This window comes from Hydra vulgaris, chromosome 15 (genome assembly GCF_038396675.1).
Source record: "Hydra vulgaris chromosome 15, alternate assembly HydraT2T_AEP".
Classification (NCBI taxonomy): Eukaryota; Metazoa; Cnidaria; class Hydrozoa; order Anthoathecata; family Hydridae; genus Hydra; species Hydra vulgaris.
The window spans coordinates 18077501-18103672 of record NC_088934.1 but is presented as its reverse complement, the minus strand read 5'-3'; the positions used below and the strand labels follow the sequence as shown (position 1 = coordinate 18103672).

The 26172-nt window shown below is 26.9% G+C and overlaps 1 protein-coding gene across 1 annotated transcript in view; it reads right to left on the bottom strand.

Annotated features, from left to right (window-relative positions):
* Positions 1–26172, bottom strand: part of LOC136092363 (uncharacterized) — a 122596-nt gene that overhangs the window by 41158 nt on the left and 55266 nt on the right. The window contains exons 9-17 of the mRNA XM_065820429.1: positions 25350–25495; positions 20475–20713; positions 19539–19726; positions 15264–15530; positions 14831–14950; positions 12947–13156; positions 9473–9622; positions 9113–9379; positions 1446–1610 (exon numbers count right to left, since the gene is read on the bottom strand). Of these exons, the coding sequence (XP_065676501.1) occupies positions 1446–1610; positions 9113–9379; positions 9473–9622; positions 12947–13156; positions 14831–14950; positions 15264–15530; positions 19539–19726; positions 20475–20713; positions 25350–25495 (1752 nt within the window). The remainder of the gene's footprint in view (positions 1–1445; positions 1611–9112; positions 9380–9472; positions 9623–12946; positions 13157–14830; positions 14951–15263; positions 15531–19538; positions 19727–20474; positions 20714–25349; positions 25496–26172) is intronic.

Sequence of the window (26172 nt, the reverse complement as noted above, 5' to 3'; positions counted from 1 at the left end):
AATAATGAGATAAAAGATATTAGAGATACCAGAAATGAAGATCAACAAAAAAGTGATTCTTCAACAAGACCAAGAAAAACTCCTGTTCTGAACTTTAATGCTGAAAAATTGGTAGACCTGATGTTATGGGAGTAACCGGTTTATGAACCAGTCTCAACTACCTCTCTAACAACTTCTGAAATTAATGTGTTTTTATCAAATCCTATGCAAGTGCCGATTTGGCCATGTCATGAACAATCTGTTGAACATTGCGTAAAGCAAGTTACTGAAGCCGTAAGTAGGGTGTACACTCATGAAAAGAGAGGAGTTGTTTGAACTCAAGAGGTGAGTAGAAAGGTAATGCCTAAAAATAATAGTAAACAAGACCTTGCAAGTTTGACACAAATGTTTTAGTATTAAATTTATAATATTTATTGAAACAACTTGGGTTTATAAAAATATCTTGCAGTATTTCTAACATCAATACCAATGAAATTATTATGCGATGTTAGGACGAACTGTATTTAAAATACATTGAAAAATATTTTAATAATTATAAACTAATTTAATTTTAGTTTTAAATTAACATGCGTATTGAGATTTGAATTCAAAGTCTAATATTGAAATCCTAACTGATATTTATCAAACAAAGTAAAAAAAGATTATTAATGTTTAAATAAAAACTAAGTTTCTTTAAAAAACCAGTTCAAAATTTTATTGAAATATAAAAAGTCAAACCCCCTTAGCAAAATAATTTTTAATTTAAATTTTAAAGCCATAATTAGATTGTCCATGAAATTCTGCAAATTTCAGTAACTCCTCAATTTTTTTCTTGAAAAAAATCCAAAATTGACACACTCTGTCTAATGGAGAAATCAAATTATGAGAAATATGCAAGTGTGCAAGTGAAGTGTAAACCAAAATTTTTTAGAAAAACATAAAATAAGAAAAATAATGAAGAAAATTTTTTTTTTTTTACCAGGTATAATTTGCCTTTAAAAGATACATGATGTCTGCCTGTATTGAAACCCAAAGCTTCAGTTGATTTATATACTGAAGCTCTCTTTTATGACTATTTTAAGCAATCAACCTTATTCCACAGTGTGTGTATATATATATATACATATGTATGTATATATATATATATATATATATATATATATATATATATATATATATATATATACACACACACGCATCTTTGAATAAAAAAATCTTATACAACAACAATAACCTTTCTTTTTGTTAAACATGCATGGTAATCTTGGTACTTCAAATAGTTTTTGCACCTTTTGACAACAATTAACCTATGACATTATATTACAGTAAATGCATAAATATATATTAGATTGTTTCACATAATAATAATGATGCCATTTTGTGCCCTACTTTTTAAGATTATTACTTTTAAATGCATATAAAAATAAACTCTTAGATATAGAAAAAAATGTATATAAATTTCTTACCTGATCCCCAATCATCTATGGGATCAAACTTTGCATCCAATAAAAATTCTCTTTTAATATGATCAAACCTCAAGTCACATTCAATAATATAACCCAATATTGAAATTTTTCCTTTAAACATGACACCAGGTGATATAGAAAAGTCAAACTCCTCTATTCGTTTCTCTATAATAATAAAAAAAATACTTTGATGAAAAAAAAATGCCATAAAAAAAAGTTTTCATATTGTTAAAACTCAAATATTTTTATTTTTATTTAAAATTCAAATATTTCTATTCTTATTTTTCAATTAAAACAATAAACATATTTATAACAAGTTAAAAAAAAATTCAAAACATTAAATGTTTTAGCATTAGTTCAAAATGTTAAATCTTTTAGCATGAGTTCAAAATTAAAATAATATTAATATTGTTAAAAATCACTATCAAAGTGCTTTAGTCAAAAAAGTTTAACCCTTAAGTAGAAACCAGTATGAGAAAATAAAAATAAAACTATAAAATATATAAAATAGAGGTGTACAAGGTATGACTTTTTTAATGTATTCACCTACCCAAAGTCTGCCGGGGCCTTATACAGTTAAGGAGGCTATTTTTTTTATTAAACATTGATTAATTAAAAACAACCAATTTTAGAGGTCTAGGAGAAAATTTGAATATTAAAAAAATTATTTGTGGGAGAGGGGGGGGGGGATCTTTACCTATGTATTTGAGTAAATTTAATCAAATACATAGTAATGAGTAAAAAAGCTAACTTTTTATTTTTATTTTTTTCTAATTTTCTAGTTTTTTGAATTTATCTTAATCTATTTTCTATTGCGTCTTAATTTCATATGTGTGACTGTTTTAGTTGATGCTAGAGTTTCAATTGATGCACATACTCAAAAAGAGGAGATCAGGAATGATGTGCAATCACTTGAGCACACTGCTATACATATCTAAAACCTGTTATTTTTTCAAAAACATTTAAAAAACAATATTGACAAACCTGTTTAAAAATTACTAAAAAAAGGCTTATGTATGTAATCTACAAAAAAAAAAAAAAAAAAAAAAAGTACTAGTTACTGAAAATACATTTAATAAATAAATAAAACATTTTAAATCATTTCATACTTTTTAAAATTTTAAATAACTAAAATTTTTAGTAATAAACAAATAAATAAAAAAAATAACAATCAATTATAACAAATTATAAACAAAAGAAAAAAACAATTCAATCTTTCTGTTGTCTTTTTAAAGATATAAACAATTAAACATTTGTATTTTAAGCTACAACTCAAATGGTTTCAATTAGTAACATTCTCTAATTTTTAATAAAATACTAAGTAAATAAACTTGATTGTATTCATAATGAAGTTTATTTTTTTAGTATTTTATTTAAAAATAAATAAAAGTCTTTCAGTATATATTTGGTTATGATTGCCGTATTGCTAATTATCACCTTTTATTTTATTTTTATTGTAAAATAGCTTTGTCTCAATTGGTTACTTTGCACACACAAAAAAAATAAAGTTAGTTTTGCTGCATTACATTACGTTTTATTTTTATTTAAACCCACAAGCAAAAATATATATAAAATGTCAAACTTTCTTATGTTTTAATATGTTCAAATTAATTATTTGTAACTGATTAATTGTATAATTCGTACATTCTAACATCCAGTGCAATATGTATTCGCTTTTTTTAAGCTATTTATGTTACTCGACTTCTTCTGTCTTTCACAAAGTCATAGCATTACATCTATATATATATATATATATATATATATATATATATATATATATATATATATATATATATATATATATATATATATATATATATATATATATATATATATTATATATATATATATATATATATATATATTTATATATATATATATATATATATATATATATATATATATATATATATATATATATATATATATATATATATATATATATATATATATATATATATATATATATATATATATATATATATATATATATATATATATATATATATATATATATTAGGGATATGACAATTTTTAAAGACCCTATCCCCATGTTATTTTTTGTGGAGTTTTAATGCAAAGATCAAGAAAAATCCAATGGCAAGTGTCAACATTAAAAAAATGTCACCCCCTTATTCAAATTTATAAAAATATATACAATTATACATTGTACAAAATGGTTTTTTTTAATCAGAATTACAAACATACAGGTTTTAGTGTTCATTTGTCAAAAGAAATTTAATGTTAATTTTTTCAATACTTTTGCACAATGGAAGTAAATCCTGCAGAACTTTAATTGCACATTCAGCACAAATGTTTGACCTTTAAGTTGGGATTGGAGTCAGCTCAACCGACCAAAAAGTCCTTAAAGTCTTTATTGCCATTGAGTGATCTTTGCAAACGGCTGCCAAATTATTGTTGTTATCCTGATTATAAACCTGACCAGAAAACCAGATGTCACTCCACGTGCCACTAATAAAGTCACATGATGACTGATCTTCGGCTGACTGTCGAAATTCTGGAAGTAAAATATAAACTAGCAAAGCATAGATTGCTTGGCTATTCCATCTTGCATTGCTTATATTTGGCAAAGTTCTGAAATTTACTTTAGGAAGCATCCTGTTTTCTTAAACTGTCTGTAACAAGTGATCAAGTGATGAAGAAAAGCCATATCATCTCTCCAAACAATTTCTTCTTTCTTCAGAGCATCTCCAGAATTATCAAAAGATGCTTTCAGTTGCTGGTACTCTTCTGTTATTCTGCTAATGAACCAATAATTGAGATTAGGCGAAGTTGTTGCTGCTTCAAAATAATCATTAATCACATGTTTTAGTAATGTATCAAGAACATGATGCTGGCATCCAATATAAAGAGGTTTGTCTAATCCAAGCTTAACAAAATGCTTCTGTAGTAGTGTGACTGCCCCAACAGATTTTCCTGTATTTGCAGAGGTTATATCAGAAATTATTAACTTAATTGCAGGCCATAGCTTATATTCATCAAGCACAGTTTTTATTCCATTGAATATTGTTTCACCTTTTCCATTGATCAGTGCAAGAACTGCTAGTTTAACTTCTCTATTTTCATTTTTTAGAACTACAACCTGGTACTTTGTATTCTTTATGTGCTTCCCATCAAAGTGCAAGCTCCAGTTTTCTTTTCTTAGAGTTTCAATAAAATGTTCTTTTAATTTTTCTCCTGCTTTCATTGTAGCTTTGTAAACACCACTTTGACTTGGAGTTGGATTAGAAATTCCATCTTTTGCAAGAGTTTTGCAGACTGTGTGTGCTTTTCTTGAACTCAGTTTTGCTTTTGTCACCAAATTTATTGGATAATCAGTTTTTTGTCTTTTACATGTTGTTGGAGCCTCTGAATCTTGAGAACCACTGTCAGAATCTTGTTTTTCTTTTTCAGTGCTAAAATGTTCTTCATCTTAACTGCTTAAATCATCCTTAGTATCTTGACTGACTTTTTGCTTAATCAACTTTAGTTTTCTAGGATGAACTCCTTGTGTATCTTCAATTGTGGTGCAGTAGCCAGCTCTACCATTTGTTGACATCTGAAGATTATAGAAGGCTTTATCTTCCTGGCACAACCATTCTCCATTTTCATCAGTTACGTTGAACAAGTTGGTAAAGTCTTGCGTTACTGGTTTTCTGCTGTCTTTTTCATACTGTTTAGTACATTCTCAATTTTTCTTTCCACTGTAGATTTGCCTTTTTGAATTGGAAGATTTTTACTTCTTTGACCACTATTACAACTCTCTCCTGTCTACTTTTCACATTTGCAGCCAAACACTTAAATCTGTCCAGGATATGCTGTTCTGTTGGCATTTTGTTCATTTGATCAAGACTGTCAACAATCTTTGCATACTTTCTTGAATTCTTGGCTGTTTAAACCTCACCAAATTTGATTCCCATAGTTTCTTATTCAAATCTGAAGGAAGACTATTTTTAGACATCTTGACTATAGTCTTGTCGAATTATAATTTAAGTGTAAATTTAATTATCTACAAATAAACAAATCTTATGAGTTTAGGTTATCAAAAGAAGTTTATAAAATATCAAAAGTTAGGTGATGATAACAAATATAATATATAATATGAAAGATTATGCAATAAGAATGCATACATTTAGCAAAATCACACCAGCAATAAACTGAAGCTGTGATACCTTAAACTGTTCTGTATCTAACAATAGATACACTATGAGTCATAAAAAAAACATGCCAATGAACTTATTGCAATAACTTTGCTCATTGTGAACCGATTTTAAAAATGGTGTCTTCTTCAAGTAGAGAACAAGAACAATACTTGACTAATATAAAATATTACTTTTTAAATTTTTTTTTATTGTTTCAACCTAAAATTTTTAAACTAATTTTAACTTCTATATAAGAAATCAGACAATTTTTCTGTTGTTGAAGTTTGGAGTGTTCGTGCACAGTCAGTTTTTAGAATTGGGTCGCCATCAGACAAATGTTTTTCTGCAATTCAATTCTTAACAAAACCTGAAATTTTGTTAGGCATCAGACCAAATTTGACAAAGTTATGGTAGAAAGTTCAGTGGCATGTTTTTTTATGACTCATAGTGTAGATGGGAGAAAACAGTTTTCAGCTTAGGGGTGTGAACTTTTTTAAGATTTAACACTTCAAATGGTATTTCCAGTTTTAAAATGTAATTTCTCCATGTAATTTTTAAAATGTAATTTCTCATAGTGGCATGGGAAACCAAAAATTGCCAAAAAAAAATTTTAGTCATACCTCTAATATATATATATATATATATATATATATATATATATATATATATATATATATATATATATATATATATATATATATATATATATATATATGTATATATTGTATATCTTTAATTATCTTTAAATATATTTATTTAATTATATTTAATTAATAATATATAAAATAATTTTATTTTAAAGATAAAAATTTAATTAAGATAAAAAAAATCATCAAATCAGAAAGATGATTTTAAAGTTACGTCAATTAGACATCAAAATAAACTATTTTTTGTAACAGTTTTTAATAAAAGTTTTAAAATCATTATTATATTCTTATTTTATTACCTGCAACAAGGAACTGCTAAAAGAAGTAAAATAAATGATTTCTGAAAGATTATATAAATTTTTCAACGAAAATGAAATTTTTAGATTTTAAAAAGCATATACAAACAACAACAAAATTAATGTAAAAAACACAAAACTTCATAATCAGTTACTGCAGTTGTATGTATCTATGTGTTGTTATAGACCTCTTTTTTAGCAACAATGTCAAGATCTATATTGTCTTCTTCTTTTTATGATGCTAACAAAATTAATGAACCAAACCTAACATCATAAATAGTGGAACAGAAATATTTTTAACAACTTTGCATATTTGCAAAATGTTCTTTAATTGCTAGCATTTTATACTTGCTACATACTTTAATTGCGGAAATGATTTAACGAAGCACATCAAATCGATTTTTTCGATTTTATTCAAGAGATTGTATTGTAGACAATACAACCACCTAAGCTTCTAAAATATTCAATTCAACTTTCTTCAACTAATCATTAAGAATCTTTGATTTTGCAATGACTCCTTTAATTAGCATAAGGAAAATTCAGATTCACAATCTCTTTAAGTATTGGTAGAGCTTGATCCTTTGTTTTTTTATTCCGATAATGGAGACTGACTTATTTCAAAATACATTTAACAATAGATTCCATACTTATCCTAAATGCATGATTTGATTCTGAATATGCTGACCATTTGTGATCCCGAAGTTTCAATGAATTTTTAATGCAAAAGTTTATATATTGAATTATAATACGCTCAACACATTTTTTTTAGCAAAATTAAATTAGAGGAAACAAAAAAAGTGTTTTTTTCTCTAATTTCATTTAAATTCTTTAAGTCTAATTTAAGTTTTAGATTGCGTTGCGGTAATGGATTGTTTTTGTATCCAATATAAGTTATAATTTGAATGGCAATCTATTTTAGTTTATTACAAGTAATAAACAGAGATATTTTTTATTATCATTACTTATTAAGGTTTTAAATTTTTTTTATTATTATTGAGTTAAATCAATTAGGTCTTCTTAGTGCAACTTACTGAGTTGCACTAAGAAGACCTAATTGTTTTGTCATAGAGCACTGCAGAAAAAGACAGTTTAACCAGAAAATTCATGCTGTCTTCCTTACAAGTGTTGCTTATACGACAAGTATGTTTAATAAAATGAAATGTAAATAATGGTATAAATTTAAAGAATTTAAAAAATTATATAGTAATACAATTCACAATAGACTGAATGATACTATAGTTTAATTTTAGGATTGCTAAAATAGCGATCTTACAAAATATTTGGCAAAATAAAATGTATACTCTTAGAATAGATCTTCTAAAAATATTTTCTAAAAATTTCAAGTTTTTTAAAAATTTATTAGAAAATATGTAACTTATAAGTATAGTTATAAGTATAGCATAGTTAGTTTCCTCTTTTGCTAAACTTTAACTTTTGAAATACAATGCTAACTTCTTTTGATTTCTTCTGTTAACGAGTGCATTAAGTTATTTAGTGGCTAAAATGCTTGCTCATAAATTAGCAATTGTTGACGAATTACCAAAACCAAAAACATGCCATGCATGTTTTTGGCTACGGTTTTATTTGTTATATATTTTTTGATTGCCAGTTTTATTTGTTATATATGCTAAATTCTATTAAAAAGAATTGGTTGTGGTTTTTTTATCCTTTGAAAATTTACGTTAAGCATTTTATGGACAATATAAAAATATTTTTGGAATACAGAAACAACAAACAATATACCTTATAAGATATTTTACAAATAAAATGTAAGTTTATTAACAACTTTACTAATATACTGTTTAATGGAAAAAACATTAGAAATCTGAAGGGGAGAGGGTGCTCACCCCCCACACTCAAATTTCATTGAATATTTAATTTTTTAAATTAAATATTCATTAAAATCTCTTTTTTTTTGTGTATTAAAAATACACAAAAAAAAAAGATAATTTAGAAAAAAGCAATGATACCATGTGTTGTGAAGCTAGCTGTTATTGATGGTTTTTAAGATTTTTCACCCCCCTCCCCTCCCCCCGTCAAAAAAAAAAATCTTAGTGTATGGTATTTTCAATTTTGATATTTCCTCAAAATAGCAAATAAATCATCAGTTTTATCAAATATCTAGTTGCTTAAGCCAAATTATTTAATAAGTGTGACCTTTGAATTTTATTGAAATGAAAACTAAACTTCAGTATAGTGAGAATAATCTTTTAGCCTGACTTTTTAAGTAATTTTTAACATCATCAAATTTTGTAAAACTTTTAATATACAATAGAACATTAAAAGCTTAAGTAAAGAAAATTAAAACAATCAAGCAATTACATTCTCTTGTAAAAGTTTAGAATTAGTTTAGTACTTTTTAGGTAAATCCATAATTTATTGAAAATGACATACACAAAGCTAAGATTTAATTTACATTAAAATACATACATGTGTATGTATATAACATAAATTAAATTTTAGCTGTGTGTATGTCATTTATGTATGTTATTTTCAAAAAATTATGGATTTACCTAAAAAATACTTAACTGATTTTAAACTTTTGCAAGAGACTGTAATTTTTGTTATAAAGTAACAATTACCTTCTGTATAAAAACTCACAGAAAATTTAATTTCATCAACAAAACCACTTTCTGCAACCATTGAAGGTAGTTCTGTTTTACTACCAATTGCTTCTAAAACATTTTTAATAGTTAAATTTGATCCAAAGCTACGAGCATAAAAAAAACATTCTGTGGGTTTTGCTGCATTAATGCCAAAAGCACCATAAAACTTAAACAAGACAGGAGTATTTCCACTTGGAAGCTCATCATCCGTAATTTTTCCTAGCCAAATTTCTGCACCCATTTCTATAAGTATTTTCAATAATGAATTATTGAAACTAACTTATTAACAAAACTTTTTAAAGTAAAATTTACATTATTGTCAATCAACATAAATACCTATAGATGGAAGACCAGTCTTGAGATCAAGCCCTAGGTTTAATCTAAGCTTATCAAATGCAAGCCATTGTATGTCAAATGGTTTTTTAACTATTCCATCCATACTGCCACCAATTTTTAACTGCCCACTTAAATCAAGCATAATAAAACCTGTACAAAAAAAAAAAAAAAATTTACAAAACTAAAAAGAACAATATTTTATTTTTGTTTATTTTTTTTAACAACAAACTTCAAAAATATTTGTGAAATTTACTTATTTATTTTAAAGATCTTCACTTCCAACAAGGCTGCAAGTAACCACTATTAAAGTTGGAAGTTACTGGAAGATGACTTAAAAGATTGCAAGTTATATGAATCAGGAAAACAAGATGAAGGGAGAGAATTCCAAAGAACTGATGTTAGAGGAAAAAAACTAGACAAAAAAGAATTTTTAGGAACACTTAGGAACAGTCACAGTAAAAAGATAAGACTTAATTGAATGCAGGAGTATTAGAGTATTAACCACTATTAGAGTTGGAAGTTACTGGAAGAGAATGAAAGATTGTAGAGCAAGATAACAATTGAAAAACGACTTAAAAGATTGCAAATTATATGAATCAGGAAAGGAAAAATGAAGGAAGCAAATTCCAAAGAACTGATGTTTGAGGTAAAAAAATTAAGAAATAAGAGTTTTTGTTGGACTTAGGAGCAGTCACAGAAAAAGGATGAGACTTAATTGAATGAGGAGTAACACGATAATGAATTTTAGTAGATGGCACAGGAGACACTAGCTCTTTAGAGCAGCGCCAATTATAGTATTTATGAAACAGAGAAAGAAAAAAAACATTACAACAATGCAACAATGATTGGCGGTTGGCTGCAAGATCATGCCCAACTATGTTTACAATGCGTTTTTGCACCTTGTCTGAAAGAGTAAGGGCATCATTCAAATATTGCTCCAGTTATGGCCAGTTTTCCAAACAAGGACGAATTTGAGATTTATATAGATAAAGAATAGAATTCAGAATAAGAAAGTGGTGGGCACAATAAAGAGATGCAATCTTAATGTTAATTTTGCAATGCATTTGATATACGGTTTCCAAGAAAGATTGGAAGCAAGAGTTAACCGAAGAAGAAAAAGAATCTACTGAAAAAAAAATAAAATGTCTAAACTTTGTTGCTAATCAACCATTTATCAAATCTAACTCCACCTGAAAAAATAGAGTGATGTCAAAACTTTGTTGCTAAACTGCCATCTGCTTATTAAAATTTTTTTACTGTTAAAGTTTAAGTTTTTTTTGGTATCTGAATTTTTATTTTTCATAATGCTTTCTTCATATTCATTAACTTTATGTTATTCTATTGTGCAGAAAAGTCATTTTGTATAACCATGTTCTGTTTGTTTGGTATGATTGAATGCGTTGCAAATCCTGTCTTGTTCCATAAGTTTATCAGTTTCCTCAAAATGCAAACACCTGTGATTGACTGTCGATAATTATATTCACATTTTCCTATTGCAAACTCACTGCATTTTAGATAAATTTTCCCTGAAGCAATGAAAACCCAACTTAATAGGTCATCTTAGGGTGCTAAAACAATGTCAAGTAGTTGCAAATAGAAAAAAATACTTTTCAACAAATTTAAGCTTTACCTAAATTACATGGTTTGTTTGCTAATACTGAGCCATTAAAACCTTCTGAGCAATTCTCCTGTGTCTGAAGCCTAATTTGGAGGAAAGATTGGCAGTAGGAAGTCTTGTAAAAAAAACTCTCTTCTGAATATATATATATATATATATATATATATATATATATATATATATATATATATATATATATATATATATATATATATATATATATATATATATATATATATATATATAATCCATGATGGAAATAATGCAAAATCTGTGACCATTCATGAACTGTATTTAAATGATTGCTGTGACTCTATGATATATTGTGTAATCCTGGAAATTTCTGGAAATTTTTAATAATATATAAGCATAAGTTTTAGCAGTATGTTATTTTAAAAAAAGTATACTGCTAAAACTTATATTTTTCTTATAAGATAAATGCTGTTCAACTTCAACACTAATCTCAAATATTCTTCTTTGGGTTGTATGTTGAGAAAAAGAAATATTTGAAATTAACCTTTGAATTTTATTATTATTAGGATCTAAAACTGAAATCACTTCTAAAAAATTTTGTTTTACAAATTCTCCATCTGTGTAAAGATGGTTAAACCTTATTAATCCACAATATTCCAAGCTATATTAAAACTTGCTTCTGTTGTAATATTTGATTCTTTGCTGGAAGATGAAATATTTATTTGCTGATTTTTTAATATTGTTTTGAGCAAATCATTTTTGTTTTTTCTATGACATGAATTTAATGGGTATTCCTCAGAAAAATACGTGTTTTGTTTCATAGTGAAATTTAACATTACATGTTTTATTATGAGCAAGTTGTGTATTGCAAATTAAACACATAGGTCTATTTTCTTTTTCAATAAATTTGTATTTTTCTGCCCAATCACCATGAAATAATCTGTTATCATCTTCAATTTTTGTTGTGAATTGCATTATTGCACCCTTTGCTTTATCCATTTTTGAAACAACATGTTCTATGGCCATGTATAATACTAGTTCATAAAACTTTTAAAAAGAGCTGGATGTTACTTGTGAGCCCCAATTACATTGCGAGCCCCAATAACATTGGTGGCAAGTCCCAATTACATTGTCTTGTAGAAGGCCTCCGAGGCAAAGACTTTAAGGGTAAACAGATTCTATCTGTTGACCAGCCTTGCACCCCTTCTTCATCTATTAGACTGGCACAGATATATTTTTAATACAATGTTTCCAGTTTAGGATGTTAAGCGCTGGATCTTCTTGACACAGTGCATGGGTTTTGCTTGTGTCTCTGTTGCTATGACTAGGCAACTTATTCTATTATCTCCTAATGAGGATTCTCCAAAAACTCTTATTTTTTAGTTTTAGTAGATATATAGTTTTTTTCATTGAACATCAGTTCTTTGGAATTCGCTTCCTTCATCTTGCTTTCCTGATTCATATAATTTCCAATCTTTAAAGTCGTCTGTCAATCGTTATCTTGCTCTACAAACCTCATCTTTTCTCTTCCAGTAATTTCCAACTCTTATAGTGGTTGCTTGCAGCCTTGTGGGAAGCGAAGATGTGAAAAAAGACAAAAAAAACAAAAACATTCTCAGAGCCACATGCAGCTTGCTAGCCACTATTTGGCCATCTCTGGTATATAGTTTATCATGTTTTCAAGGAGATTTGAATTTTAAATTAGTTTTATAAAATGATAATAATTTTTTCTCAAAAAACCTAAATCATCGCAGCAAATTTTTTTTGGTTAAAAACAAAAATGTTAAAATGACAAAACAATAAAAACAACCCATTTTTTCACAGTAATATAAATATAAAATAATATAAAAACTGATGTAAAAATTAAAAGAAAAAAAAAAAACCTTTAATTTTAAGCAAACTTTTATTTTCATCTCCATTAACACCATATTTAATATGAAATTCGCAATTTAAAGAAATTTTGTTATTAGTTGCTCCAAATTCTAATTCTAAGAATACATTTTTGAGAACAACATCATCTGTTTGCCCAAGTTGTATAGTGCCTTCAATACCAGCTTTGATTGTAACTGAGGGTTTGTTTTGGTCATCAAACACTTTAATGAAAATAAAATTAATTTATTCAGGAATAAAAATTGAAAATGAAACATCTACAATGGAAAACTGAATCAAAAAAAGTTATGTGTTGCAGTTGTGGATTGTAGCGATGTAGTAGTAGTAGTCTAGTAGCAATGATAACAGCATTCAGTTATTAAAAATTTTTTTAACTTCTATCAAATTAACATGGAGTTTTTAAAAAAGCACCTTTTATAAGATTAAAAAATCAGTTAGAGTATTATGCAAGTTTATGAAGTTATATTGTAGAAATGATTGTTTAATTAGTAGCCATTGTTTATAGAAATATAATATAAGATTCTATTTTGCAATATTCCATACATTCTTTCAAAATTATTAATCAAACTTCCATTAACATCTGAAAAAAAAATGGAATCAAAAAACCTTTAAAGCTTTTCCATGCCTTTTTTTAACAACCTAAGTTTTATCATTTTAAAGTCATCAGTTTACCAATGAATGAAATTACAGTTTTACCAATGAATGAAATTACAATTATGAAAATACATCCTGATAAAGTTTCTTATGTACCTGCAATAAAAATGAAAATCATAAACAAAGCTTCTTTGTGTATTATCAAATAAAAACCTCAGCAGTGAGCAGTAAATATAAAAAAAAGCCCACAAAAAGGCGATGGAATGCAGAGCGATGAAGCTAACCATTAACCATCTCCTAACCATTAGAAACAAGTAGTAGACTAAACACTGTAGACAAATTACAATTGAAGTTATTAATGGAAAATGATGATGCATATTGATTACAAATTTTTTGAGACTAAAAAGTATTGCTATCCTGATAAATATTCCATGACCAATTCTGATACCATGACAGAAATTGCAATGCCAGCTTGATAGCACTTTCAAAGGTCTTGGCCATAATTGGATATAACTTAATAGAAAATTTGAAAAAATTAAAAATTTATTACCAATGAGAATTTGTAGCAGCACTGAGTATAGTGAAGACAAACAAACAAATTGATTTGTACAAACAAGTACAACAACACATCTTCTTTACTTCAATGGTTCCAAATTTTACTACAAACATTGTAGAAATTTTTTCAACATTTTTTGTCTTTTAACTCAATATTGTTAAGTAATTTATTTCCAGTTTTCAAAAGAGACTTTAGAAATTAAAACGAAAAACAATAAAGTCAGAAACAGATCACTTCCACAATATTTGACTTAAAAGAAACAACTCTTGGTATTCTATCAACTAACTTTCACTAATTTGACTATGATATTTTTTATTGTTATGTGCTACCATTATTGGTAACTACTCATAATGATGTAGAAACTACCAATTATGGAAGTACAGTAAAAAATATTTTCCAAAATTTTGAACTAGCTGCTGATGTAACTGTACTATAAAAAAATATATTTAAAAGACATTAGGTTATTATTCAAGCTTTGTTTAGTAAATACTAAATCAAAACCACTAATTTCATGAATATCGAATTCATGCCACTAAATTGCTTGTAGAAGAAGATGTTTGATATTAAATGCCTGGATCTAATACCATCTAATAATAATTTAGATTATAATTGGTCCAAAGAAAAAATAAATTAAATAAAAAGTATAAAAACTGACACAAACAAAATAAAATTTCAAACATTCTGAGAAAATCTTTTAAAATTTTTCAAATTTCTGAGAAATACTTACATAAACTTCCATGAAGGTAAATTTTTTCAACTTTGTTTTCAACAAGAAACTTACATATACCATTACCATTACATTTAGAAACATCAGTATCCAGCGAAACATTGGCTCTTAATACAAATCCTATATAATTCATTTGAACAAATAAAAAAAAGGTATTAAAACAAACGTTAAGAAAATTTAGTTAGAAAAAAAGATTGCAGCGCTATAAAAGGTTTAAACTTTGCAATTTAGTTAGTTCTTTGTTGTTTAAACTTTGCAATTTGAGTTTAAAATCAAAAGTTCACAACTTTAACTAAAGTGATTTTACGCTCTAGTTACACAACTTACTTTAATTTTATTGTCCCAATTTTATTGGGAAGTATTCCTATATTAATATAGATCATTAAATATAACAAAACATTTATAAAAATTTTTCCTGAAAAAACTGTAGCACCTTTGCCTATCTCAATGTCTCTTAAATCATCTATTGTGTCAAAATGCGTTTTTTTTTTACTTTCTTTTGATGAGCTTGCAGTAGAAGGTTTTGAACTAGTCGGACTGGTATTAGACTTAGCAGGGTTTGTATTGGCACGAGCTATGGCAGAAGCTGGTTTAGTGCTTGCTGGTTTTGAGCTTGTAGTAGCACTTGATTTCTGACATTCTGGATTTTCTGATTTTTTACCTTCACAATTGCTTTTTTTTGCAGTACTGATCAGCATTACTAAGAAAAAAAGACAAAAAACTGAAAAATTAATTTTTTAGGCTATATTAAAATAATAATGCTATTTAATAAAAAAACTGGTTGTTTTTTTATTTTAAATATATATTAAATTTCATAATTAATCGATAATTTTTTATTTCTTTTTTTATTTCTGATTCAACAACAATAAATTATTCATTCAACTATGATTCAACAAAAAAAAGAAATAATGTTATAGAGCAAGGAAACGGTTGACAGAAGACTTAAAAAGTTGTAGGTTATATGAGTCAGGAAAACATGAAGATGGGAGAGAGTTCCAAAGGTTTTAAGTGCAGGAACAACAATTAAACCAGTAAAAGTTTTTAGACCATGCAGGGACAGATACAGTAAACAAATGAACTATGCTGAATGACAAATCAAATGAGAATGAGTTTTAGTTAATGGAACTAAAAAAGAAAACCAATTTAGAGCAGCAATCATGATAGTATTCGTAGAAAAGAGAAAGAGATGCAACTGTATGATGATGGGAAAGAGGCTCAAGCTTAGCAGAAAGAGCAGGTCCAACTACGTTTACAATGCAAAATATGACAACAGTATTCCATACAGAGATGAATAACAGATTTGTAAAGGTAGAGAATAGAATTAGATATAAGATAATGGCGAGCATAATAGAGAGAAGCAACCTTAGCAGATGCTAATTTAATAATCGACTGTATATATGGATTCCATTAAAAAGGTCAGTAGTAAGCAATAATCTAAGAAGACATAAAGAAGAGGACTCAGTGAGAGGGTTGCCATTCATAAATATAGGGATGTTAAAATTTACAAACTACTGCAAACCCAAATCTGTTACAGAAGTGAGATCAGATTCAAGATCGATTGCCTGTTCTAAATGATCAAAAAGAGAAGACTTTTTGTCTAGTATAAAATTGAGTCATCAGCAAAAAGAGCTACTTTAGATGTAAGGTTGTTAGGAAGATCATTAATGTAGATAAGAAATAAAAACAGGACCAAGAATAGTTGAAAGAAAAGTTACTAGAAATGAAGAAGGGTGTTGGCCTTTGAGGATGACTTTTTGACAATTTAATAATCTCAAAAACTTTCCCTGATACAACATAAGAAACAAGCTTATGGAAAAGACCAGCATGACAAACTTTGTTAAAACCTTTAGGTATGCCAAGTGTAATAGCCCTAGCCTCTCTGTCTCCATCTAATGCACAAGGATATCTTTCAGTCACAGCAGTTAGCAAGTCAGCTATAGAGCAAAAGGATCAAAAACCGTATTGATTAACTGTCAGTAAGTTATTTGACTTAAGATTTCCCATCTTGTGAGAAATTTGTTGATTAAAGAGCCAAAGACCTTGCTAATAATAGAAAGAAGACTGATCAGACAATAACTAGAGGGGTTAGAATGTTCTCCAGAGTTTTTGAAGATTGAAACAACAGATGCCATTTTCCAGCAGGCAGGAAAACAAGACTCAGTCAAGCACTTATTAAATACTTTAGAGAAAATTGAAGAGAGTTCTGGAGAACAATTTTGTAAGACTATAACAGGAATGTTGTCTGGGCCACAAGTCATAGAAGAGTTTAATTGAGATATGACTTTAGTAACATAAGCTGGATTGATTTGAATGTCTAACAATGGGTTAACCTGTTTAACTGTAATAGAATTCTGAGATAAGATACAAAATTTAGTGAACTGAGAATAACGAAGCTCAGCATTAAACAGCATCAATTTCTTGCAATAATAAATAGCCATTTGTTCTCAAGAAAATTATTCCTTTGAAAAAGATTAAAAAAAGTAACTATGCTTAGATATAGAAGCTGCGCAAGCTGCTAATTCTAATGGCACATTTTTCAGTTGAGAGAGAAAAGACAAAGATCCTCACAAAGAAAATCACAAAAACAATCCCAGTCAGCTTTAGGGTAGGGGATTCTGAACCACCTAAGGGAGAAAAGGAACACAAGTTACTGTGTAAGAGAACTAAACACAAGCTAGGGTCAAAGATAAGGCATAAATCAAGGAGTGAAGATAAATGATCAGGATTGTCTGGAAAATGAGTCACAAAGTTAACAGTATGAGTAAGTGATTGAGAAAAGCAGAAGTTATTGGCTTTAATGCCAGCAAGGTCAGTGACGCTAGAGCAAAGCCATTCAGTGAGATAAGCATTAAAGTTACCAGTAACAACAATATTTGCAGAGCGTTAAAGAGGAAGGGCATGGTCAATTTGATCAGAAATTTAAACTAAAGAGTGCAATCTTGGAAAAAAACTAAAAGACTACCAACTAAAAGAGTGCAATCTTGGAAAAAAAGAAAATGATAAAGAACAATGTGAAAAGTAAAAGAGTTAAGAGGTGCTAAGCAGAAGCACATAAAATGGTTGAAGGATTCAAACCTAATTTTACAACAAATAGGTGAATTGATGCGTATGTTGGTTTGGCTTGGGGGTAAAAGTAAAATAGTCAATCATATGGCTATTGGCAAATGCTTGGGTTGCAAGCATATGTCTTTGCAAACCAAAGTATAGTACTCATCAACACTGAGAGCTGAAGAGGGAGTTGTGGGATTTAAATTAGTTTTACTAAGAGCTTGCAAGTTTGGTGAAAGAGGTAAAATTCAACGGATGGAAAGTTGCTTTGCAGACCACAAATATTTGTAAAAGATATATTAAAGCAGTTAGGTGGTGGGGATGGATTTTTGTGTTTAATATTCTGGATTACTTTTGGCATGATTTGAGTTTAAAGAGGATTTGACTCATTCATAGATAGAGCATGGCCTCCTAAGTAATGATCTATGCAGTTTTTTCAGACTTATTAATAAACCCTAAGTCATAACATAGAGCTGCTTAAGAAGCCTTCACAATGCACACCAAAAGCATAAGCAGGGACACCATTCATACGCAACATGGCACTGTTAATACTGATATTTTGCAGCTGTTGGTGGAATTAACCTCTCTAAAACCTACCACAGAGTTTGAGAAACATTACTACTAGCCAGCCTCAGAACCATTAAACTCAGTTTTAGATCTGTACCCTCATTATGAGATAACAGGAAGAGTTGCATAGCCACTATCAAGGAGGTACAAGCAAAAATCTATGAGTTGAGTCAAGAATATCCAGCATTCATCATTTTTGGCAGAACTTACATCTACACCAGCCTAATAGATTAGAAGGGGTTCGAGGCTAGTCAGCAGAATTATTCTCCTTACCCATTAAGTCTTTGCCTAGGAGGCCTCCTACAAGACAGTAGCTGGATGCCATTAACATCTCCCCAAGATAAGTATTTTTGTGGAGACACCTTCTCTACCTTTTACTCAACCAAGAGCCCCAAGGCAGGGGATTTTTAATTTAGAGTTTGTTTCTCCTAGCCTAAATGACTAAATAAGCAAACCCTACAAGGTAGCAGGACATGGGACACTTAGTACTGGTAGTAACTTACGGGAAAGTAAACACCACTTATTCTGCTTATTAACGCTTATTAACATATTATTAATTACATTAATTTTTAACATATTTTTATAACATAATCATTTAACATATAATAAGTCATATTTAGTAAATGTAAAAAAAAAAAAAACAGTAAGTAGCCATATCCAAAACATACTTATTAAAAACATGCTATTTTTTACTCTTATTTTTAAATATTTTAAATAGTTTTTCAAATTCTTTAAACAACTTGTAAAAAAAAATCACTTAAAAAGCTTTTAATTTATTAAACAAAAAAAAAACAAAAAAACAGACAACTTAATTATTTTAATTACTTAAGGATACTTATATTTTACAGGTCGCTATTATTCAAAATAAAGTTTAATTTTAAAATAAAATTTTTATTTTAAAAAAACTTTAATTAAAAAGTGAACATTCTTTAATTAAAAAGTGAACTTCTTCTGTAGCTATGAAACTGAATTTTTTTATACAAACAACTAAATTTAAAAACTAAAAACTTTTGCCAAAAACTATTATATTAATACCATATATAATATATATTAATACTAATGTCGCTAAAAAAGTTGAACTACTAAAATTTACCTATAGTTACATTGCTAAGCCATGAATCTGTCATATTAACATTTGCAAACTGTTTTAAAGCTTTATCTAAACGCATGTTTTTCATTACGAAACCAAAGGTTATTTCAGGTCTAACTTTAGGCTCTTTCCATATAAAAGCAGCAAGTGTTAAACCTGTCATTCCATTTATCACTGGAGAAGCAGTCACTCTGCAAAAAAAAAAAAAGTTTTAATTTTTTAGCATTTTAGTTTTAGAATTTTTTTTTCCAAACATTTAAAATAAGTAATTTAAACAGAATAAGAGATAAATAATATTTGAACTTTTGAGATATTATCAATATACATTAGTCATTTTAAAAATATAGATAATAATAAAGATAAAAATATAAAGATGATTTTATTCAAAAAGTATAAAATGAAATAAAATAAACTTTTTATTTCTAGAAAAAATGTGTACAGAAGAGAATATAAAAAAAAAAATCAATTCAAAAAAAGCAAAACTAAAAAAGAATTTGTACATCAAAAAATACCAAAAAATTGAATACAGGAAACAATATGAAAAGAATGAGTACAGAAAAAAACAAAATGGTTGCTGGTTATTTAATAAAGTAAATTATAAGTGTTGATATAAATTATACAAATATAAGAAATGCATTATACAAACTCTAACAGATTTCAAAAAATAAGTAAAGTATAAATTATGAAAAGAAGTATGGTGTTGCATTTTATGGATTTTTTAATAATCTCACACTATTTTTACTTTAAACTTTTTTAAATTATTTTTTATTTCCTATTGGGATGCATGAAATTTGAAATTTTGAATCATTTTTATAAATTTTTTTTTCCCAAGAACTTTAATAATTATAAAAATATTATTGCAGGGAGTAGGTAAGATTAATAAAATTAAAAAAATATAAAAATGAAATATTATTTAAACTTTAAACAAAAAAAAATTACGTAAGCTCTCCAGTTTCCGATGTCAAATTCAATTTTCCATCAATGTAAAGATCTTTTATAGCAATATTAAATGAATTTTCAAAATTTTTAGTTGCATCATCAAATGGATTGGCTCCAAAATATTTAGCAAGATTTGTGATATCCAAAGCAGGAATTTTAATGTTAAATTGTGAGTAATTATGTGTATTAAAAGTAATTTCTATCTTCCCTTTGTTAGTAGAATCTGTTAAACTTTTAGACTGAAAACAAAAAAAATCTTTATTAAAATTTAAAAAATAATAATAATTATTAAAGAAAAAAATTTTAATGAAATTTCTTTGCAGGACAAATATTTATTTGCATAAAAACTTTGACTTTTTCAAGTTAAAAAGTACATTTAATATATATATATATATATATATATATATATATATATATATATATATATATATACATACATACATACATACATACATACATACATACATACATACATACATACATATATATATATATTTAAACATATATTTAAATACATATATATATATATATACATATATATATATATATATATATATATATATATATATATATATATACATATATATATATATATATATATATATATATATATATATATATATATATATATATATATATATATGCAGCATTAGATACACACTGATGATGTCATACTGAAATCAGTAGCTGAGGGGGCTTCAGTACATACATCAACAAAAATTTTCTAAAATTGAAAATAAACATCAAATATATCAAAAAAGAAACTAAAGTTAAGACAAAAAGATATCAATAAAAAGAATCAAATAATAGAAAACAAAGAAAAGAAAAGGCATGAAATTCAAAAAATAATTCAACAAGTATAAATTGATAAAACAAAAATAAAAAAAACAAAAATAAAAAAATAAGAAACAATAAAAAATATTTCTAAGCCAAAATATAAACTAGAAGATATATATAAAAACAAAAATAAAAAAATAAGAAACAATAAAAAATATTTCTAAGCCAAAATATAAACTAGAAGATATATATAAAAAGAACAATAAAAGGTTAAAAGAAACCAAATTTATCACAAAGATGTTAATTATCATGTCACAGAAATTTACAACCAATTGATAATATTCCAACAAAAGGGACATGATATATAAGAAAATAAAACCATAAACAAACCTACAGCTTGAATAATACAAATAAATTATTGGAGATACAAGTAGACAGCTTTAATGCTACTTAAGACTGGTCTTATGTAGCATTGGTCTGGTTTTTTCAAAAATATTTTTAAAAATATTATTATTTTTGGAGTACATTAGCTAGTTTTGGGAATCACTAATAACAAATAAACTCAAAAATGTTGCTTAGTAACATGACTGTAAAAAAAAACTGTAAGGACGCGAATGTTAGATACCACCTGATAGGTGCACTGTACTGATAAGTGAAGATTAAAATATATGGTTTAAACACAAGGATAAAAATCATAAAAAATCATAATATATAAGTTTTTTAAAACTTGTGTATTTTTGGATGATTATATTTGATTTTTAATAGAAGGTTAAAAAGCATAACTTTAAAATTTATAATTTTGACATAAAGACTATTGTGACTATTTTGACCAGATTATTTGTAAATTCCAATTCTTTCCATTTTTATATTAGCGTGTCCATATTGTTTAAAACTTAAAAATTTCATCACAAAAAAAAAAATACATTATTTGCAAATAATCAAATTTATTTTAGTCAAGTCAAATTAGACATTTCAATTTACAATAATTTGCATTTAGCAAATAGCATTGTCTGCAACATATTGAATAAATGTGCCAATTGGTGGTGGTAAGATAAAAGGTGGATGGTGAAAAACTGCTAATGCCTCATACATCAAAGTTTCATTGTAGGATGCACATAAACCAAAAGACGAAAAGATTAGAATAAGAGGTTTTAAACAAATGGTCAGTGGAAAAAAACTGAGAGATTCAATTGAAACTTCGATTCAAAAGATCTAGGCCTAACAGCAGACATAATATTGTGGATGATACTTGCACACACTAATTTTAAATATTCTAATATAGATTATTTTTAAAAATTACTTACTCAAAAAAAAAAGCCAATGACTTTGGAATATTGCTGTTTATATTTTCAAATATTTGACTAAGTGAGTGATGATGATTGGTATTATCAAATATTAATAACTGGATGTCTTCTCAAATAATTGTTTAATACCAAGCTTGGTTAGGAATATCACAATGACTATCAAAAAAACAGACCCAGTTTTTCAACTTAACCTCTATTGTATTTTTGCAAATATTTTTTAACTCTTCTAATAAAAATTGACAATCATCACTGTTTTCAATGCATGTAAATATTTTTTCCATCACATTATCTGTAGATTCAACCTGAGGACAACTAATTTTACCTCCAGTGGATGGTTTCAAGAAGAAATTATAACAACTATCTTCACTATCTTTGTACCTATCTTCACTATCTTCGTATCTTCAGCAGCAATTAAATCATATTCATTCTCCATGCGTGCAGTAACATTTTTTACAATGTCATTAGACCTATTTAGAATTGATACTTCGAATTTAAGAGTAGCAACTTTATAAACTTTGCTTCAAAAATGTATAACAATAACTTTTCGAACAAATATCCCCGCAAAATAAACAATACTTTTTCAAACAAAAATTAGATTCACTAACGCAAGCTTCTGTACAAAGTGTACTAATTTTAGATGAAGTGGCTTGATCTATATGTTGCTGTCTTGTAAATGCATCAATAGTAGGTGCTACTCAACTTTCTCTCCCCTCCTCCCCCCCCCCCCTCACTACTTTTATGATTGATTATGATTATATTGAAAATACATTAAACTGATTTAGAATCATGCTAAAACATAGATCTTAAAACTTGAAGAAAGTACTCTAATTTGATGTTAAAGTTTTAAAAATTACACTAAAAATGCTAATATTCACAATTTTTTTAAAAACATTGTTTACTGCAAACATAGTTGCGACATTTAAAAAAAAGTATTAAACAGTACAATTTTAATAAGTTGGGCTGTTAATAAGTTAGGTCTAGACCTGATCAAACTCATTTAAACCATGTCTGGGTTTGTTATTATAGACTCAAAACTGCCAGTAAACCATTTATAATAATGAAACCCAGATTCGGTTCATACGGTTTGGGATGGATCTAGATCATCTTATTACTAATAAGAAACGCTTTTCAATAACCGCATGTATTTACTGCAAAAGAATGTTCATAAAAAGTCTGATGAATTGTCAAACTGAGAAAATAAGACAAACTGAATGTGCATTATTTAGTAAACAGCAATGAAATACTTTTAGCGTTAACAAATTAGTTTTAAAAAAAAACTTAGTTTAAAAAATAAAGCAGAAGAACCTTTATTGTTTTTAGAAATGGAGGTCATAAAAATGTGCTTTGAAAAAAAAAATTATACAAAAAATAAACAAAAAAATGCAAAGTTAACTAAATTAATACTTTTAAGTATTTTTCTCATATAAAATTATAAAAACTTATCAATAACTAAACAATATTTTTTTTGAAAGCAGCTAAACAATAAATAAAATCCCCTAAAACTTTGAATATTGTATTGTTATTATCAAATATCAGTAAAAATGCCACGGGAACGGTAAATGGTAAAATGCATTGACAAGAAAACAAAAGTTTGTGCACTTTGTCCTTGAATTACTTTTTTTTGCAGATGTGGAATCCGTGGGGACTTTTAATATTTCATTTGTAATAATGTCTTAAACATCTGTACCAACTTTCATCTCTATGTGAATTATTGTAAACTAACCACTATTTATTTGACTATTTTGATTGGGTTATTTGCATCTAATCAAATGGTAAAGTTGATATTATTGTCATTACAAACTTTATCAAAGTTTTTTTACATCAGGCTTTGTGTAAAAGGAATTATTAAACTTATGATTCACTTATAATTTAAGTTATTTCATTAGTGTCACAGGAAAATAAAAACTATATATTTTATATTAAACTTTTGAATCTTATATAAGATGTAATAAAAAAATGCTATTACAATAAAATATTAGAAAAAAAATTTAATGCTATGTTTATAGTACAGCTTCTAAGATACAATCTAAGTCCATAGACAGAAAGATACCATTGTAGATACAATTTAAGTCCTACAAATGTATACATAACTTAAGCCCAGAAAAACTTCATAGGTTATCATAGGAGTTTGCTGTGAAATGGGAAAAACAGCTACCTCATTTAAGAAAAAGTTGCCCAAACCCATGGTTAATTTGTCCAAACCATGGTTGTTTTGTCCTAACCATGGTTTAAAAAAAAAAAGCTGGTAAAGGCTTGTTGAATGCTACATTAATTGGTCAAATGTCAGCTTTTAATCAACAAATGTGAACATATTTTTACAATAATACTAAAGTTTAACTGCAAAATTTCCAGTTTTTGCCTTATCAGTTCTGGAATGTTGATAAAACAGGGATAGAACAATTAAAGTGCCCGAACACGTAATTGCTAAAAACAAGGGCAATTAAAAACTTCAACAAATGTTGGACATTGATTTTATTGACACAGCAAAAGAAAATCTCTTTTCTAAATCTTTTGAATAATTTTTTTTTAATCTTCTCTACTCAATATAAATTTGTAATTTCTTAATTGTTTGAATGAATAAAAATAGGAAAATTTTTTTGTTCTGTATTAATAAAAACAAATTTTCTTTGTGCTGTAATCATAAAAGTTATAGTTTGTGTTAAATTTACTTTTTTAAATGTAAACAAAAAAAATATAACACTTTAAATCGAAGAGCAAAAATTATGCTGTATATTATCAAAAAAAAATTAAAAAAAAAACAGTCTAATTTATCAAAAAATTTTAAAAAATTTACAGAAACGTTTGCTTGAGCTTCAAAATTCCAAGGCTCTTTCGAATCATTTTTTTTGCTAACTGCAAAAGTTGGCTTTGATAGCACTACGCCAAATCCAATGTCTATATCACCATTGTATGCAAGAGTCATCTTGAAGGTTTGGTCCACTAGAAATTTAGAAAAAAAAAAAATCAAATACTTTACAATTGTTAGAAAATTTAATCTTTTATATTAACAATTTAAAATTTAAAGTTATGGAAATGTATCCAAAAATCTATAATTTTGAATTAGGTCTTTTATGCCTGCTCTATAAAAAATGAAAGCACTTATTAAAAGCGCATAAAGAATGAAACCACTTAACAAAAGCACCGAAAAATGAAAGCACTTAATTTTGCTAAATATTACCAAAATTTTTTATAATATTAATATTATTAATATTATAAAAAATTTTGTTAAACTAAAACTTTTTTTTTTCCAAAGCTATTACTTTGATAAAAGCACTTTTCAAATTTGAAATATTATGATACTTGACCATATGCTACTTAACCGTAAATTACATCAGCTGTTTTGATACAACTTCTCTTATACAAATCAATCTGTACAATTCAATACAAAGAGAAACTTATCTTCAGTATTATCAGACATACTTAGTTTTTCTTAAATGAAACCCACAAGAGATTTAATAACTGTATTTTTAACTTAAATTAATCTTTGAATCATGACCAACATGGCACTCTAACAAGTTTTATGATTCTCCTAACTACCTAAACCTTTTTTAAATGACATTTTAAAGTAATTTTTTTTTTATACAAGTTGATCTTTAAAAAGTTACAACTATTTTTTA